Source organism: Oncorhynchus kisutch, linkage group LG11, assembly GCF_002021735.2.
Source record: "Oncorhynchus kisutch isolate 150728-3 linkage group LG11, Okis_V2, whole genome shotgun sequence".
NCBI lineage: Eukaryota > Metazoa > Chordata > Actinopteri > Salmoniformes > Salmonidae > Oncorhynchus > Oncorhynchus kisutch.
The window spans coordinates 91137182-91157477 of NC_034184.2; the positions used below are offsets into that span (position 1 = coordinate 91137182).

General features: G+C 46.0%; 2 protein-coding genes across 3 annotated transcripts in view; both read right to left on the reverse strand.

Annotated features, from left to right (window-relative positions):
• The window catches only part of ptchd1 (patched domain containing 1), an 89484-nt gene extending 85912 nt beyond the window's left edge, over positions 1-3572 (reverse strand). Inside the window, exons 1-2 of the mRNA XM_031836482.1 lie at positions 3288-3572; positions 3067-3185 (exon numbers count right to left, since the gene is read on the reverse strand). Coding sequence (XP_031692342.1) covers positions 3067-3185; positions 3288-3374 — 206 coding nt within the window. The 5' untranslated portion in view covers positions 3375-3572. The remainder of the gene's footprint in view (positions 1-3066; positions 3186-3287) is intronic.
• A 12880-nt stretch (positions 3573-16452) lies between these two features.
• Positions 16453-20296, reverse strand: part of phex (phosphate regulating endopeptidase homolog, X-linked) — a 28712-nt gene continuing 24868 nt past the window's right edge. Inside the window, exons 18-22 of one of the 2 annotated variants that reach the window (XM_031836483.1) lie at positions 20141-20271; positions 17571-17636; positions 17179-17283; positions 16998-17074; positions 16453-16922 (exon numbers count right to left, since the gene is read on the reverse strand). In XM_031836483.1, the coding sequence (XP_031692343.1) occupies positions 16820-16922; positions 16998-17074; positions 17179-17283; positions 17571-17636; positions 20141-20271 (482 nt within the window). In that variant the 3' untranslated portion in view covers positions 16453-16819. Of the gene's footprint in view, positions 16923-16997; positions 17075-17178; positions 17284-17570; positions 17637-17664; positions 18806-20140; positions 20272-20296 lie in introns of those variants that run through there. The other variant, XM_031836484.1, reaches the window with a different exon arrangement.

A 20296-nucleotide genomic window follows, 5' to 3' on the forward strand; every position in this document is an offset into this window, starting at 1 on the left:
CACACACAAACACAATAGCAGAATAACTTTGTGCAACATGTCATCATGTCAGAATCTGCTACAGACCTGCACCAATCATCATGTCATCATGTCGGAGTCTGCTACAGACCTGCACCAATCATCATGTCATCATGTCGGAGTCTGCTACAGGCCTGCACCAATCATCATGTCATCATGTCGGAGTCTGCTACAGGCCTGCACCAATCAACATGTCACCATGTAAGAGTCTGCTACAGGCCTGCACCAATCAACATGTCACCATGTAAGAGTCTGCTACAGACCTGCACCAATCAACATGTAGGAGTCTGCTACAGGCCTGCACCAATCATCATGTCATCATGTCGGAGTCTGCTACAGGCCTGCACCAATCAACATGTCAACATGTAAGAGTCTGCTACAGGCCTGCACCAATCATCATGTCACCATGTAGGAGTCTGCTACAGGCCTGCACCAATCAACATGTCACCATGTAGGAGTCTGCTACAGGCCTGCACCTATCATCATGTAAGAGTCTGCTACAGGCCTGCACCAATCAACATGTCACCATGTAAGAGTCTGCTACAGACCTGCACCAATCAACATGTAGGAGTCTGCTACAGGCCTGCACCAATCATCATGTCATCATGTCGGAGTCTGCTACAGGCCTGCACCAATCAACATGTCAACATGTAAGAGTCTGCTACAGGCCTGCACCAATCATCATGTCACCATGTAGGAGTCTGCTACAGGCCTGCACCAATCAACATGTCACCATGTAGGAGTCTGCTACAGGCCTGCACCTATCATCATGTAGGAGTCTGCTACAGGCCTGCACCAATCAACATGTCACCATGTAGGAGTCTGCTACAGGCCTGCACCAATCATCATGTCATCATGTCGGAGTCTGCTACAGGCCTGCACCAATCAACATGTCACCATGTAAGAGTCTGCTACAGGCCTGCACCAATCAACATGTCAACATGTAAGAGTCTGCTACAGGCCTGCACCAATCATCATGTCACCATGTAGGAGTCTGCTACAGGCCTGCACCAATCAACATGTCACCATGTAGGAGTCTGCTACAGGCCTGCACCAATCATCATGTAGGAGTCTGCTACAGGCCTGCACCAATCATCATGTCACCATGTAGGAGTCTGCTACAGGCCTGCACCAATCATCATGTCACCATGTAGGAGTCTGCTACAGGCCTGCACCTATCATCATGTAGGAGTCTGCTACAGGCCTGCACCTATCATCATGTAGGAGTCTGCTACAGGCCTGCACCAATCATCATGTCACCATGTAGGAGTCTGCTACAGGCCTGCACCAATCAACATGTCACCATGTAGGAGTCTGCTACAGGCCTGCACCTATCATCATGTAGGAGTCTGCTACAGGCCTGCACCAATCAACATGTCACCATGTAGGAGTCTGCTACAGGCCTGCACCAATCAACATGTCACCATGTAGGAGTCTGCTACAGACCTGCACCAATCATCATGTCATCATGTAGGAGTCTGCTACAGACCTGCACCAATCAACATGTCAACATGTAGGAGTCTGCTACAGACCCGCACCAATCATCATGTCATCATGTAGGAGTCTGCTACAGGCCTGCACCAATCATCATGTCATCATGTAGGAGTCTGCTACAGGCCTGCACCAATCAACATGTCATCATGTAGGAGTCTGCTACAGGCCTGCACCAATCAACATGTAGGAGTTTGCTACAGACCTGCACCAATCAACATGTAGGAGTCTGCTACAGGCCTGCACCAATCATCATGTAGGAGTCTGCTACAGGCCTGCACCAATCATCTTGTAGGAGTCTGCTACAGGCCTGCACCAATCAACATGTCACCATGTAGGAGTCTGCTACAGGCCTGCATCAATCATCATGTAGGAGTCTGCTACAGGCCTGCACCAATCATCATGTCACCATGTAAGAGTCTGCTACAGACCTGCACCAATCATCATGTAGGAGTCTGCTACAGGCCTGCACCAATCATCATGTAAGAGTCTGCTACAGGCCTGCACCAATCATCATGTCATCATATAGGAGTCTGCTACAGACCTGCACCAATCATCATGTAGGAGTCTGCTACAGGCCTGCACCAATCAACATGTAGGAGTCTGCTACAGGCCTGCACCAATCAACATGTCATCATGTAGGAGTCTGCTACAGACCTGCACCAATCAACATGTCATCATATAGGAGTCTGCTACAGACCTGCACCAATCAACATGTAGGAGTCTGCTACAGGCCTGCACCAATCAACATGTCACCATGTAAGAGTCTGCTACAGGCCTGCACCAATCAACATGTCATCATATAGGAGTCTGCTACAGACCTGCACCAATCAACATGTAGGAGTCTGCTACAGGCCTGCACCAATCAACATGTCACCATGTAAGAGTCTGCTACAGGCCTGCACCAATCATCATGTAGGAGTCTGCTACAGACCTGCACCAATCAACATGTCACCATGTAGGAGTCTGCTACAGGCCTGCACCAATCAACATGTAGGAGTCTGCTACAGGCCTGCACCAATCAACATGTCATCATGTAGGAGTCTGCTACAGGCCTGCACCAATCATCATGTCACCATGTAGGAGTCTGCTACAGGCCTGCACCAATCATCATGTAGGAGTCTGCTACAGGCCTGCACCAATCATCATGTAGGAGTCTGCTACAGGCCTGCACCAATCATCATGTAGGAGTCTGCTACAGGCCTGCACCAATCATCATGTAGGAGTCTGCTACAGGCCTGCACCAATCATCATGTAGGAGTCTGCTACAGGCCTGCACCAATCAACATGTAGGAGTCTGCTACAGGCCTGCACCAATCATCATGTAGGAGTCTGCTACAGGCCTGCACCAATCATCATGTAGGAGTCTGCTACAGGCCTGCACCAATCATCATGTAGGAGTCTGCTACAGGCCTGCACCAATCATCTTGTCACCATGTAGGAGTCTGCTACAGACCTGCACCAATCAACATGCTGTGGCCCTTCATGCCATGTGGCTTCTTTTTCTGAATTAAAAAATATAACATTGAGCTCTGTATTTTTAGGTGTGTCTGTTACCTGAAGCTGGCCCCCAGCAGGACAGACACCAGTACGGGGGCGGAGGCGAAGAAGACTGGGTGGCTCGCCACGAACCGACCCAGAGCCTGGAAAGAGCTCCTCAGGCCTGCCTGCAACACCTGAATCACACACACACACATATATATACACACACAAACACATGAACATCCTTTCTCTCTCTCACACACACACACATCCTTCTCTCTCTCTCACAAACACACCTGGCGCAGCATCCTCCTAGCGCGCTCTGGACACAACGTCTTGAGCCTCTCCCACCAGCGAGAGGAAACAGCGGGCACGCCGACCATCAGGTGCACACAGCATCAGGTCCACAGGCACTACTGTCCCAGTGTTCTCCAGTAGACAGACAGAAAGACAGACAGGAGGACAGCCTAGTTGTCCCTGGTCAGACAGCTCCTTTTCAGGGCTTCACTCATCAGAGCCCCTGGCGGCAGACTGTAGCTCCAACAGATAAATAACCTGCAGATCTGTGTCTTTCTCTCGCTCTCTGTCTCTCGCTATATATATATATATATATATTATTTTTTTTCTTCCCCTATTTCTCTCTTCCCCCAACTTGCTCTCTTTCCCCCCACTTCCTCTCTTTCCCCCAACTCTCTATCTTTACTCCCTCAACTCTCCCTCTCTCTACAGGTTGGGTGCAGCAGACAGTAGACACAGTAGCCTAGAGAGCAGCAGATGCCGGGAGATAATGGCACTTCTATAGAGACAGCTCCATAGATAGACGACAGAACTCGAACTAACCTACATGGGTAAATGAAGGCAACAGAGATCCAGTGAAAGCAGCCAAGAGAAGCGATAGCCTATCCTTAAAGCAGCTAGATGGTGACGTTATAATCCAGAGTGGGCGCAGTGGACCCCTCATATCTCCCGCCTCATCCACCCTTCTCTGGGTGTAGCCAAAATAGATAAAATCGCTTGTTTAGCACGGTAACTCGGTAATCCAGTAGCACTGGCCCAGAGAGTGCAGGCTCGGTAAAACTAGGTGAAAAAAAAGATTCATCGGTGTGTGTAGGTGATGTTATCCGGTTAGGTCGCGCTGCAGCGGTAAAGGCTTTGTCATCGCCTCCTCACGCGCCACTGCCCCATTATCACCCCGGTGGCTCCACGCCACTCTCTCTTCTTCCACTGGCCGCTCCTCTCCGTTGTCCTCACGCTCTAACAAACTGACATCACTAATTACCGGCTGGCTGGCAAACAGTGATTCCGTTACTGATGCACCTCTTCCCGCGCCCCGCCTCTCTCTCGCCTCGCTGGTAATGCAGAGACTCAAACTCCGAATCTCATTTTTTTCAGGCAGTCAGTGGGAGCGTCAGCCTCTTTCTCTGTAACTGTTATCAGTTACCAGCTAAAATATTACAATCAGATTACAGATACTTTTCAAAAAGTACATAATTACTTATTCGATTACTTTTACATTCAAAATAACATTTGTGAGAAAAAAAATCTGACATTCAATAAATAATTGAAAAAAAGTCACACGTTTAAATTAAATTGGTTAAATTTGTTCCGCCTGAGGGAGAACACAAGTCAGAGTCTAATATGATGACACACAAAATGCATTTGATGGATCCTTTTGTCTTCTTCTAATGCCTCTCAAGGGGAAAGTAATCCAAAAGTAACTGAATGTAATCAGATTGTGTTCTCCCTCTCTCACTCTCATCACTCTGTTTGGTTCTGACCCTTGTGATATTTAGCTCCAATCTCACTGGTCACTCTGACCAGTACGCTGTACTGTATGTTTACTGTTGGAATGTATTTAGCTGTTTCCATAGCGACCAGACAGATCACTTCTTATTTGACAAGCTCTGGTTCCCATGGTGATGGCTCCTGGTGCTATGGTGACACACACAGAGCGAAGAGAGAGAGCGAAGAGAGAGAGCGAAGAGAGAGAGCGAAGAGAGAGAGCGAAGAGAGAGAGCGAAGAGAGAGAGCGAAGAGAGAGAGCGAAGAGAGAGAGCGAAGAGAGAGAGCGAAGAGAGAGAGCCGAGAGAGAGCAGAGAGAGAAGAGAGAGCAGAGAGAGCAAAGAGAGAGAGAGAAGAGAGAGAGCAGAGAGAGCGAAGAGAGAGCAGAGAGAGAGACTAGCACAATTAGACCCAAACAAATCATGACTTGACACATTGGAAAGGAATAACAACAAAAAAACAGAACGAACTAGAATGCAATTTGGCCCTAAACAGAGAGTACCTGCCCACTGTGACTGACCCAAACTTAAGGAAAGCTTTGACTATGTACAGACTTAGTGAGCTTTGCTATTGAGAAAGGCCACCGTAGGCAGACCTGGCTCTCAAGAGAAGACAGGCTATGTGCACACTGCACACAAAATGAGGTGGAAACTGAGCTGCACTTCCTAACCTCCTGCCAAATGTATGACCATATGTGACCCAGACAATTAGGTGTATGTCGCAGGTCACAACTTCACAGGAGAGCCGTTTGAACGTAAAAAAATATGTTTTTTTATCAAAATGCGTTTTTTGGCAGAAATGCCTTCTCGAACAAGTGAACATTCATGTGCCTTAATAACAAACTTGTATGCCATCTGTAAATACGAATACAATTGTTAAATTACGAGCCTTGTTGGTTAAGCCACAGGAAAAGTCAGCAACCTTCCCACTAGCCATGATTGGCTGAGATAATGAGTGGGCAGGACATGCCGAGAGAGGAGTTTGATTAGTCTGCCATATTGAAAGCTTCTGTTTATTTGATCTCTGTGTTTGTAATCCTGTCTACCATTTTTTTTAAATGTATTGTGTCGTGGAGCTGCATCCTCCACTTTCTGGAGGATCAAGTTTTGAAATCAGTGTAATTAGAGTATGATAGCTAAAGAGATGGAGAAAACACCTGTCTCTGGATTACATCTTCAAACTAAGGGCAAACGTGGTATGGCATTCCTGACAGGGAGACACGTCCATCATGTATGATGATGTATACAGGTAAGATAGATAGCTACATTTTCAGATATTACACGTATCTAAAATTTGAAAGAAAGTGGTTTCATTTCAAGCTAAAGTGTACTGTTATCTAGCTAGCTACGATTAGCTGGCTGCCCTAGCTGATGTTATTATTTGTTTCCCAGAGCCGTTTGCTGTCCTAGTTAGAGCCTAATGTTAGCTAGCTAACCTGGTTGGTTAGCTCCCAGCACTGTTAGGCATTGTTTGGCATTGTTGGCCTAATGTTAGGCATTGTTAGGCATTGTTGGCACTTTGTTCATTGTTGTTTAACTAGCTAACGTTAGTTGGCTGGCTCATTAGCTAACGTTGCGTGACATGTGTGATCTTAAACGTTGTTTACCTAGCTAAGTTCATTGTTTACCAAGCTAGCTTGTTATATGTCTTATGTCTTAAGCTTAAGCTAAAGTGTACTGTTAGCTAGCTAGCTAACTTTAGCTGACTGTCTCCCTAGCTGACGCTATTATTCGTTTTCCAGGGCTGTTTGCTTTTCTATTTAGAGCCTAATGTTAGGCATTGTTGGCACTTTGTTCATTGTTGGCAATTTGTTCATTGTTGGCAATTTGTTCATTGTTGGCACTTTGTTCATTGTTGTTTAACTAGTTAACATTAGGTGGCTGGCTCGTTAGCTAACGTTATGTTATGTGTGTACAACACCCGTTGAATATGGCCTGCGTCAGTAAACGTCTGCAAAAAAACTTATACTCACAAACACACACTCTCAGCCAACGCTGCTGTCCCATGTTATCGAGACACTAAAGCACAGGACACTTCCCATTTCACACTGTGTATTTACATACTGGATCCCATCATAATATTTCTACTACTGTAAATGGGATTTTAGTTACACTGTTCATACAAATCAAATCAAATCAAATTTTATTTGTCACATACACATGGTTAGCAGATGTTAATGCAAGTGTAGCGAAATGCTTGTGCTTGTAGTTCCGACAATGCAGTAATAACCAACAAGTAATCTAGCTAACAATTCCAAAACTACTACCTTATAGACACAAGTGTAAGGGGATAAAGAATATGTATATAAAGATATATGAATGAGTGATGGTACAGAGCGGCATAGGCAAGATACAGTAGATGGTATTGAGTGCAGTATATACATATGAGATGAGTATGTAAACAAAGTGGCATAGTTAAAGTGGCTAGTGATACATGTATTACATAAAGATGCAGTAGATGATATAGAGTACAGTATAGCCCTTACTGCTGCTCGATCATCCTATTTTTCTAACTTAATTGAGGAAAATAAGAACAATCCGAAATTCCTTTTTAATACTGTCGCAAAGCTAACTAAAAAGCAGCATTCCCCAAGAGAGGATGACTTTCACTTTAGCAGTGATAAATTCATGAACTTCTTTGAGGAAAAGATTATGATTATTAGAAAGCAAATTACGGACTCCTCTTTAAACCTGCGTATTCCTCCAAACCTCAGTTGTCCTGAGTCTGCACAACTCTGCCAGGACCTAGGATAAAGAGAGACGCTCAAGTGTTTTAGTACTATATCTCTTGACACAATGATGAAAATAATCATGGCCTCTAAACCTTCAAGCTGCATACTGGACCCTATTCCAACTAAACTACTGAAAGAGCTGCTTCCTGTGCTTGGCCCTCCTATGTTGAACATAATAAACGGCTCTCTATCCACTGGATGTGTACCAAACTCACTAAAAGTGGCAGTAATAAAGCCTCTCTTGAAAAAGCCAAACCTTGACCCAGAAAATATAAAAAACTATCGGCCTATATCGAATCTTCCATTCCTCTCAAAAATTTTAGAGAAGGCTGTTGCGCAGCAACTCACTGCCTTCCTGAAGACAAACAATGTATACGAAATGCTTCAGTCTGGTTTTAGACCCCATCATAGCACTGAGACGGCACTTGTGAAGGTGGTAAATGACATTTTAATGGCATCGGACCGAGGCTCTGCATCTGTCCTCGTGCTCCTAGACCTTAGTGCTGCTTTTGATACCATCGATCACCACATTCTTTTGGAGAGATTGGAAACCCAAATTGGTCTACACGGACATGTTCTGGCCTGGTTTAGATCTTATCTGTCGGAAAGATATCAGTTTATCTCTGTGAATGGTTTGTCCTCTGACAAATCAACTGTAAATTTCGGTGTTCCTCAAGGTTCCGTTTTAGGACCACTATTGTTTTCACTATATATTTTACCTCTTGGGGATGTTATTCGAAAACATAATGTAAACTTTCACTGCTATGCGGATGACACACAGCTGTACATTTCAATGAAACATGGTGAAGCCCCAAAATTGCCCTCGCTAGAAGCATGTGTTTCAGACATAAGGAAGTGGATGGCTGCAAACTTTCTACTATTAAACTCGGACAAAACAGAGATGCTTGTTCTAGGTCCCAAGAAACAAAGAGATCTTCTGTTGAATCTGACAATTAATCTTAATGGTTGTACAGTCGTCTCAAATAAAACTGTGAAGGACCTCGGCGTTACTCTGGACCCTGATCTCTCTTTTGAAGAACATATCAAGACCATTTCGAGGACAGCTTTTTTCCATCTACGTAACATTGCAAAAATCTTAAACTTTCTGTCCAAAAATGATGCAGAAAAATTAATCCATGCTTTTGTCACTTCTAGGTTAGACTACTGCAATGCTCTATTTTCCGGCTACCCGGATAAAGCACTAAATAAACTTCAGTTAGTGCTAAATACGGCTGCTAGAATCCTGACTAGAACCAAAAAATTTGATCATATTACTCCAGTGCTAGCCTCTCTACACTGGCTTCCTGTCAAAGCAAGGGCTGATTTCAAGGTTTTACTGCTAACCTACAAAGCATTACATGGGCTTGCTCCTACCTATCTCTCTGATTTGGTCCTGCCGTACATACCTATACGTACGCTACGGTCACAAGATGCAGGCCTCCTAATTGTCCCTAGAATTTCTAAGCAAACAGCTGGAGGCAGGGCTTTCTCCTATAGAGCTCCATTTTTATGGAACGGTCTGCCTACCCATGTCAGAGATGCAAACTCGGTCTCAACCTTTAAGTCTTTACTGAAGACTCATCTCTTCAGTGGGTCATATGATTGAGTGTAGTCTGGCCCAGGAGTGGGAAGGTGAACGGAAAGGCTCTGGAGCAACGAACCGCCCTTGCTGTCTCTGCCTGGCCGGTTCCCCTCTTTCCACTGGGATTCTCTGCCTCTAACCCTATTACAGGGGCTGGGTCACTGGCTTACTGGGGCTCTCTCATGCCGTCCCTGGAAGGGGTGCGTCACCTGAGTGGGTTGATTCACTGATGTGGTCATCCTGTCTGGGTTGGCGCCCCCCCTTGGGTTGTGCCATGGCAGAGATCTTTGTGGGCTATACTCAGCCTTGTCTCAGGATGGTAAGTTGGTGGTTGAAGATATCCCTCTGGTGGTGTGGGGGCTGTGCTTTGGCAAAGTGGGTGGGGTTATATCCTTCCTGTTTGGCCCTGTCCGGGGGTGTCCTCGGATGGGGCCACAGTGTCTCCTGACCCCTCCTGTCTCAGCCTCCAGTATTTATGCTGCAGTAGTTTATGTGTCGGGGGGCTAGGGTCAGTTTGTTATATCTGGAGTACTTCTCCTGTCCTATTCGGTGTCCTGTGTGAATTCTCTAATTCTCTCTTTCTTTCTCTCTCTCGGAGGACCTGAGCCCTAGGACCATGCCCCAGGATTACCTGACATGATGACTCCTTGCTGTCCCCAGTCCACCTGGCCGTGCTGCTGCTCCAGTTTCAACTGTTCTGCCTTATTATTATTCGACCATGCTGGTCATTTATGAACATTTGAACATCTTGGCCATGTTCTGTTAAAATCTCCACCCGGCACAGCCAGAAGAGGACTGGCCACCCCACATATGCTCTCTCTAATTCTCTTTTTCTTTCTCTCTCTCAGAGGACCTGAGCCCTAGGACCATGCCCCAGGACTACCTGACATGATGACTCCTTGCTGTCCCCAGTCCATCTGACCGTGCTGCTGCTCCAGTTTCAACTGTTCTGCCTTATTATTATAAGACCATGCTGGTCATTTATGAACATTTGAACATCTCGGCCATGTTCTGTTATAATCTCCACCCAGCACAGTCAGAAGAGGACTGGCCACCCCACATAGCCTGGTTCCTCTCTAGGTTTCTTCCTAGGTTTTGGCCTTTCTAGGGAGTTTTTCCTAGCCACCGTGCTTCTACACCTGCATTGCTTGCTGTTGGGGGTTTTAGGCTGGGTTTCTGTACAGCACTTTGAGATATCAGCTGATCTACGAAGGGCTATATAAATACATTTGATTTGATTTGATTTGATCAATAGAGATTGCAACATCTGTGTATCTGTTGGGGCGGTATGGAAATTGGAGTGGGTCTAGGGCTTCTGGGATAATGGTGTTGATGTGAGCCATGACCAGCCTTTCAAAGAACTTCATTGCTACAGGCGTGAGTGCTACCAGTCAGTAGTCATTTAGGCAGGTTACCTTAGTGTTCTTGGGCACAGGGACTATGGTCTGCTTAAACATGTTGGTATTACAGATTCGGACAGGGAGAGGTTGATAATGTCAGTGAAGGCACTTGCCAGTTGGTCAGCGCATGCTCGGAGTACATGTCCTGGTAAGCCATCTGGCCCTTCGGCCGTGTGAATGTTGACCTGTTTAAAGGTCTTACTCACATCGGCTGCGGTGAGCGTGATCGCACAGTCTTCCCGGAACAGCTGGTCATCATGCATGTTTCAGTGTTATGTCCCTTGAAGCGAGCATGGAAGTTGTTTAGCTTGTCTGGTAACCTTGTGTCACTGGGCAGCTATCGGCTGTGTCTCCGTTTGTAGTCGAATCGTTTGTAAGCCCTGCCACATCCGACGAGCATCAGAGCCGGTGTAGTATAATTCGATCTTAGTCCTGTATTGATGCTTTGCCTGTTTGATGGTTCGTCGGAGGGCATATCAGGATTAGTGTCCCCCTCCTTGAAAGGTACAGCTCTTGCCTTTGGCTCAGTGCGGATGTTGCCTGAAATCCATGGCCTCTGGTTGGGATATGTACCTATGGTCACTGTGGGGACAACGTCATCGATGTACTTATTGATTAGTTTTTTTCCTCTGGTTGCACATTTAATGTTCTGAAAGAAATTTGGTGAAACGCATTTAAGTCTCTGGCTACTAGGAGCGCCGCCTCTGCATGAGCGTTTTCTTGTTTGCTTATGGTGGAATAGCCCTCATTCAATTGTGTCACAGCTACGAAAAATACAGATGAAAACTCTCTAGGTAGACTCTGTGGTCTACAGCTTATCATGAAATACTTTACATCAGGTGAGCAATAGCTCAAAACGTCCTTAGCTATCGTGCACCAGCTGTTAGTTACAAAAAGACATAGTCCATTTCCCCTTGTCTTACCAGACGCCTGTAATGAGTGCATACTGGCGGCAGAGAAGTCAGGTGTGTGAAAAGACAAGACAAAATAAATGGAAAATGAAAGGTGGATCGGCGATGGCTAGAAGTCCGACGACGCTGAACGCCGAACGCCGCCCGAATAAGTAGAGGGACCGACTTCGACAGAAGTCGTGACAGTACCCTCCCCTTGACGCGCGGCTCCAGCAGCCAGCCGAGACCTGCCTCGGGGACGGAGGGCGAGGCGCAGGGCGATCCGGATGAAGACGGTGGAACTCCTGCAGCATTGAAGGGTCCAACACGTCCTCGACCGGAACCCAGCATCTTTCCTCCAGACCGTACCCCTCCCACTCCATGAGAAACAAAAATTTCAATAACCATTTCTCAACGGCTGGCCATGCCTTCCTCCTGGCTACCACAACCCTTGCCAACTGCTCTGCCCCCCCCCCACAGCTACTCGCCCAAGCCTCCCCAGCTTCTCCTTCACCCAAATCCAGATAGCAGATGTTCTGAAAGAGCTGCAAAACCTGGACCCGTACAAATCAGCTGGGCTAGACAATCTGGACCCTCTCTTTCTAAAATTATCCGCAGCCTTTGTTGCAACCCCAACCATTCTGTTCAACCTCTCTTTCGTATCGTCCGAGATTCATAAAGATTGAAAAGCTGCCACTGTCATCCCCCTCTTCAAAGGGGGTGACACTCTATACCCAGACTGTTACAGACCTATATCCATCCTGCCCTGCCTTTCTAAAGTCTTCGAAAGCCAAGTTAACAAACAGATCACTGTCAAATCGGAGGGCCTTTTGTCCGGACCTCTGGCAGTCTTAATGGTGGTGCCACAGGGTTCAATTCTTGGGCCGACTCTTTTCTCTGTGTATATCAACGATGTCGTTCTTGCTGCGGGTGATTCCATGATCGACCTCTATGCAGATGACACCATTCTGTATATATCTGGCCCTTCTTTGGACACTGTGTTAACCAACCTCCAGACGAGCTTCAATGCCATACAACTATCCTTCCGTGGCCTCTAACTGCTCTTAAACACAATTAAAACTAAATGCATGCTATTCAATCAAATCACTGCCCACATCTGCTCCCCCATCCAGCATCACTACTCTGGACGGCTCTGACGTAGAATACGTGGACAACTACAAATACCTGGGTGTCTGGTTAGACTGTATACTCTCCTTCCAGACTCACATTAAGCATCTCCAATCCCCCCAAAAATCTAGAATCGGCTTCCTATATCACAAAGCATCCTTCACTCCTGCTGCCAAACATACCCTCGTAAAACTGACCATCCTACCGATCCTCGACTTCGGTGATATCATCTATAAAATAGCCTCCAACACTCTACTCAACAAACTGGATGCAGTCTATCACAGTGCCATCCGTTTTGTCACCAAAGCACCATACACTACCCACCATTGCGACCTGTACGCTCTCGTTGGTTGGCCCTCGCTCCATACTCGTCGCCAAACCCACTGGCTACAGGTTATCTTCAAGTCTCTGCTAGGTAAAGCCCAGCCTTATCTCAGCTCATTGGTCACTATAGCAGCACCCACTCGTAGCACGCGCTCCAGCAGGTATATCTCACTGGTCACCCCCAAAGCCAATTCCTCCTTTGGTCGTCTTTCCTTCCAGTTCTCTGCTGCCCATGACTGGAACGAATTGCAAAAATCTCTGAAGCTGGAGACTCACATCTCCCTCACTAGCTTTAAGCACCAGCTGCCAGATCAGCTTACAGATCACTGCTCCTGTACATAGCCCATCTGTAAACAGCCCATCTATCTACCTACCTCATCCCCATACTGGTATTTATTTATTTAGCTCCTTTGCACCCCAGGGTCTCTACCTGCACATTCATCTTCTGCCGATCTACCATTCCAGTGTTTCATTGCTATATTGTAATTACTTCGCCACCATGGCCTATTTATTTCCTTAACTTACCTCATTTGCACTCACTGTATATAGACTTTTTGTTTTCTTTTGTTCTACTGTATTATTGACTGTATGTTTTGTTTATTCCATGTGTAACTCTGTGTTGTTGTATGTGTCGAATTGCTATGCTTTATCTTGGCCAGGTCGCAGTTGTAAATGAGAACTTGTTCTCAACTAGCCTACCTGGTTAAATAAAGGTGAAATAAATAAATAAAAACAGTTGACCGGGCAGAAATTTGACAAACTGACTTGCTGGAATGGAACATCCTATGACGTTGAAAGTCACTGAGCTCTTCAGTAAGGCCATTCCACATGGCTGTCAGCTCCATTTTACACATCTGTCAGCAATGGGTGTTGCTGAAATAGACAAATCCACTCATTTTAAGGGGTGTCCACATACTTTTGTATTTATTGTGCGTACACTTCTATGCATGCTCAGGCGAGTGCACTCCCTCAACATTAACAGGACAGAGAAACCAAAACTTGTTATTCACAAGTGTAGTAGGTTGTGAGCTCTGAAAACCTTTCCACACTCCCAGAATGAGAATGGTAAATTACTGTAATTAATACATGCGGTAACAGAAATGAATGTAACCAAATGTCAGGGTTGAACGGTACATTTACTACTGGTGACATATGTTATGGGGAATTGATAAAAAGAAACAATCAAAGGGCAAACAATTAAAGGGAATTATCATTAGGATATTACACTGAAATATATAAACACAACATGTAAAGTGTTGGCCCCATATTTCATGAACTGAAATAAAAGATCCCAGAAATGTTCCATATGCACAAAAAGCTGATTTCTCTCAAGTGTTTTGCACACATTTTCTTACATCCCTGTTAGTGAGCATTTCTCATTTGACAAGATCATCCATCCACCTGACAGGTGTGGCATATCAAGAAGCTGATTCAACAGCATGATTATTACACAGGTGCACCTTGTGCTGGGGACAATAAAAGGCCACTCTCTAAAATGTGCAGTTTTGTCACAACACAATAGCAAGTTTTAAGGGAACGTGCAATTGGCATGCTGACTGCAGGAATGTCCCACGGAGCTGTTGCCAGAGAATGTAATGTTAATTTCTTTACCATTAGCCGCCTCCAACATAATTTTAGAGAATTTAGCAGTTCGTCCAACCTGCCTCACAACCGCAGACCACGTGTATTGTGTAGTGTGGGCGAGCGGTTTGTGGATGTCAACGTTTTGAACAGACTGCCTCATGGCGGCCGTGGGGTTATGGTATGGGCATGCATAAGCTACGGACAACGAACACAATTGTATTTTATCTATGGCAATTTGAATGGACAGAGGAACCGTGATGAGATCTTGAGGCCCAATGTCATGCCACTCTTCCACCGCTATCACCTCATGTTTCAGTATGATAATGTACACAATTCCCTGGAAGTTGAAATTGTCCCAGTTCTTCCATGGCCTGCATACTCACCAGACATGTCACACAATGAGCAGTTTGGGATGCTCTGGATCTACATGTATGGGAGTGTGTTCCAGTTCCCGCCAATATCCAGTAACTTCACACAGTCATTGAAGAGGAGTAGGACATCATTCTACAGGCCACAATCAACAGCCTGATCAACTCTATGTGAAGGAGATGTGTCGCGCTGCATGAGGCAAATGGTCACACAAGATTCTGACAAGTTTTCTGATCCACGCCGCTACCTTTTGTTTAAGGTCTCTGTGACCAACAGATGCATTTCTGTATTTCCAGTCATGTGAAATCCATTGATTATGGCCTAATGAATTGATTTAAATTGACTGATTTCCTTATATGAACTGTAAATCAGTCAAATCTTTGAGATTGTTGCATGTTGTAGTTATTTTTTGTTCATTATACAGTATTTTCAGCCCGAGGGCACAAAGAAAACTTTGGCAGCAAGGCATGGATTTGTATCCCCTCAAAAACAACCTCTCCAAAATCAAGAAATCCGTGCAGTGACGGAGAACTTTAACCCCCGAGTCTATAACAGTGAGAGAGCGAGTGTGACAAGTGGCTCCGTTGGTAGAGCTTGCAATACCAGGGTTGTGGGTTCAATTCCCACAGCGGACCAGAAAGTAAATGTAGGCAACACTAAAATAGCAGAAGCACAACACTGCTACAAATCAACAGAGGAGCATAAAGAGTGGGAGGGAAGAGAGACAACAGGGAGACAAAAACATTTCTGAACTGAATTAATCCTCCAGAGTCTGATGTCACATCTGCAGCCATCCACACACAGCTGATGGATAGATGAGCAGACAGGTAAAGACCAGGGAGGGAAAGGTTTGATGCTGCAGATGTGTGCTTACACTGTGTGTGAATGTGTGTATTCTTTAGGGGATTTAAGTCCATTCAACCTCTCAGAGCTGATCTGTAAATATCACTCTTCCTCCTTTGCAATTCCCACATTCAATCCCTCCCTTTACCTCTTTTCCATATCTCTCTTCCTCTCTCTCTCTGACGGACTCTTCTCCTGCTTTAGACCAGTTGTCTCTCGTTCTTGCTCTACCTCTCTCCCTCTTTCTCTAGTTTCTCTTTCTATACCTCTCTCTACCCCTCTACCTCTTTCTACCTCTTATTCCCTCTTTCTCTACCTCTCTTATTCCCTCTCTCCTACTTTCCCACACTCTCCCTCTTTCTCTACCTCTCTCCCTCTACCCCTCTTTTTCTACCTATCTCCCTCTTTCTCTACCTCTCTCCTTCTTTCTCTCCATTTCTCCCTCTCCCTTATTTTCTCTGTCTCTCAGTGTTCAGAAAAAGACAAAGAGAGACAGATAGACAGTAAACATGTGTTCTACCTTTTAGAGAAGTCTGATTAGATTCTAGTTACAGACCAGAAACAGAGATGACAGACACACAGTGAGGTGTATATGTTTTATGTAGACACGCTATAGGTTGCCATGGGAACTTCAGACATAATTGACTGTAATAGCCAGGATGGATCTCTAACTCAGAGAGAGAAGAGGACGTACGTGTGTGCGTGTGCGATTATGTTCCCGGTAATATCAGTCATGTTATGCTCAGCCTTAGTAAAGACTCTGCTCTATCTCACGGAGTTGAATACATCCAAACACACAGGGAATATTCATCAGAAATATCACATCAGTTAAAGAGAGACAGATACAACACTGTTTTAATAAAGTAATATAGAATAAATCAAGTTACAGTAATATAGAATAAATCAAGTTACAGTAATATAGAATAAATCAAGTTACAGTAATATAGAATAAATCAAGTTACAGTAATATAGAATACATCAAGTTACAGTAATATAGAATACATCAAGTTACAGTAATATAGAATAAAACAAGTTACAGTAATATAGAATACACCAAGTTACAGTAATATAGAATAAAACAAGTTACAGTAATATAGAATAAATCAAGTTACTGCATTACACACACACACAAGAGGGAGAGGAGGGGAAGAGGGAGAGAAAGGAAAATGTCAGTGGGATTCAGCAGTAGAACACTTTACCAAATACGGCAGGACTCCGCCCCTCGGTTCATAACCGATGAATCAGGACAGCTGAACGCCTGTCGGAACTCCTCATAGTTACTCATTGCCCCGACAACCCTGCGTAGCAACAGAAAAGAGTGGGGTCAGAAACGTTGAAACTAAAGGTGTGTTTGTGTGTGTATGAGTTCTTACCTGTACTTTGGGGGGCTGTGGGCTCCACTCTGAATCTGGTCCCTTGCCGCTTCAGGTCTGTAGGAGTTACAGCGCACCTAGAGAACACACACAGTGAGAGAGTAAAAAAGAGAGAGAAAGACTGTGTGTGTGTGTGTGTGTGTGTGTGTGTGTGTGTGTGTGTGTGTGTGTGTGTTCTTACGTGTGCGTAGCTGAGAAAGAACAGTTGGTTGTTGTTGAGTCCAACTCCTGGAAGTAATGGCTCCTCAATTCCTCCTCTATTCTCTTCTATCCACCTCCTATAGGCCTACACACACACACACACACACACACTTTTAAATAGACAGTCGGAGAGAGGCGAGGTGAAAGAGAAAGAGGAAATACAGAAAGAGAGAGAGCAATAGACAGAGAGAAAGAGGAACAGAGAGAAAGAGAGGAATGAAAGAAGATAAAGAGAAGGACAGAGAGAAAGAGGAACAGAGAGAAAGAGAGGAATGAAAGAAGATAAAGAGAAGGACAGAGAGAAAGAGGAACAGAGAGAAAGAGAGGAATGAAAGAAGATAAAGAGAAGGACAGAGAGAAAATGTGTCCTACTTTGAAAGCTTCTCTGATTCCGCCGTTGTCTGCAATGTTCTCTGCTAGGGTCCTCTTCCCCCTCACCTGATTACACAGGATAACAGATCAACAGACTGTTCTGCTAGGGTCCTCTTCCCCCTCACCTGATTACACATCAACACACAGTTCTGCTAGGGACCTCTTCCCCCTCACCTGATTACACAGGATAACAGATCAACACAATGTTCTGCTAGGATCCTCTTCCCCCTCACCTGATTACACAGGATAACAGATCAACACACTGTTCTGCTAGGGTCCTCTTCCCCCTCACCTGATTACACATCAACAGACTGTTCTGCTAGGGTCCTCTTCCCCTTCACCTGATTACACATCAACACACTGTTCTGCTAGGGTCCTCTTCCCCCTCACCTGATTACACATCAACACACTGTTCTGCTAGGGTCCTCTTCCCCCTCACCTGATTACACATCAACACACTGTTCTGCTAGGGTCCTCTTCCCCCTCACCTGATTACACATCAACACACTGTTCTGCTAGGGTCCCCTTCCCCCTCACCTGATTACACAGGATAACAGATCAACACAATGTTCTGCTAGGGTCCCCTTCCCCCTCACCTGATTATACAGGATAACACATCAACACACTGTTCTGCTAGGGTCCTCTTCCCCCTCACCTGATTACACAGGATAACAGATCAACACAATGTTCTGCTAGGGTCCTCTTCCCCCTCACCTGATTACACATCAACACACTGTTCTGCTAGGGCCCTCTTCCCCCTCACCTGATTACACAGGATAACAGATCAACACAATGTTCTGCTAGGGTCCTCTTCCCCCTCACCTGATTACACAGGATAACAGATCAACAGACTGTTCTGCTAGGGTCCTCTTCCCCCTCACCTGATTACACAGGATAACAGATCAACAGACTGTTCTGCTAGGGTCCTCTTCCCCCTCACCTGATTACACAGGATAACAGATCAACAGACTGTTCTGCTAGGGTCCTCTTCCCCCTCACCTGATTACACAGGATAACAGATCAACAGACTGTTCTGCTAGGGTCCTCTTCCCCCTCATCTGATTACACAGGATAACAGATCAACAGACTGTTCTGCTAGGGTCCTCTTCCCCCTCACCTGATTACACAGGATAACAGATCAACACACTGTTCTGCTAGGGTCCTCTTCCCCCTCACCTGATTACACAGGATAACAGATCAACACAATGTTCTGCTAGGGTCCTCTTCCCCCTCACCTGATTACACAAGATAACAGATCAACAGACTGTTCTGTTCTGTTCTGTTCTAACCCAACACACTCCAGCCGACCCGTGTTCTGTTCTAACTCAACACACTCCAGCCGACTCCTGTTCTGTTCTAACCCAACACACTCCAGCCGACCTGTGTTCTGTTCTAACCCAACACACTCCAACTGACCCAACACACCTCAACCGACCCGTGTTCTGTTCTAACCCAACACACTCCAACCGACCCGTGTTCTGTTCTAACCCAACACACTCCAGCCGACCTGTGTTCTGTTCTAACCCAACACACTCCAACTGACCCAACACACCTCAACCGACCCGTGTTCTGTTCTAACCCAACACACTCCAGCCGACCTGTGTTCTGTTCTAACCCAACAGACTCCAGCCGACCCGTGTTCTGTTCTAACCCAACACACTCCAACCGACCCCTGTTCTGTTCTAACCCAACACACTCCAACCAACCCGTGTTCTGTTCTAACCCAACACACTCCAGCCGACCCAACACACTCCAACTGACCCGTGTTCTGTTCTAACCCAGCACACTCCAACCGACCCAACACACTCCAGCCGACCCAACACACTCCAGCCGACCCAACACACTCCAGCCGACCCAACACACTCCAACTGACCCGTGTTCTGTTCTAACCCAACACACTCCAACCGACCCAACACACTCCAGCCGACCCGTGTTCTGTTCTAACCCAACACACTCCAACTGACCCAACACACTCCAGCCGACCCCTGTTCTGTTCTAACCCAACACACTCCAGCCGACCCCTGTTCTGTTCTAACCCAACATACTCCAGCCGAACCGTGTTCTGTTCTAACCTAACACACTCCAACCGACCCAACACACTCCAGCCAACCCGTGTTCTGTCCTAACCCAACACACTCCAGCCGACCCGTGTTCTGTTCTAACCCAACACACTCCAACCGACCCAACACACTCCAGCCGACCCGTGTTCTGTTCTAACCAAACACACTCCAGCCGACCCGTGTTCTGTTCTAACCCAACACACTCCAGCCGACCCGTGTTCTGTTCTAACCCAACACACTCCAGCCGACTCCTGTTCTGTTCTAACCCAACACATTCCAGCCGACCCCTGTTCTGTTCTAACCCAACACACTCCAACCGACCCGTGTTCTGTTCTAACCCAACACACTCCAGCCGACCCCTGTTCTATTCTAACCCAACACACTTCAACCAACCCGTGTTCTGTTCTAACCCCACACACTCCAGCCGACCCATGTTTTGTTCTAACCCAACACACTCCAGCCTACCCGTGACGAACAGATGATGATGACAATAATATGTGTGCCTCTTACATTTAGTCCCGCCTCCTCCCAGCGATAGCTGTTGTATTGGTCGATCATACACTGGGTCTTGTCAGTGAAGGCTGTGATTGATGCGTTGCTCCACCACTGGTCCATGTTACCATCCTTATCATACTTCCTCCCTAAACAAACACACACACACACACA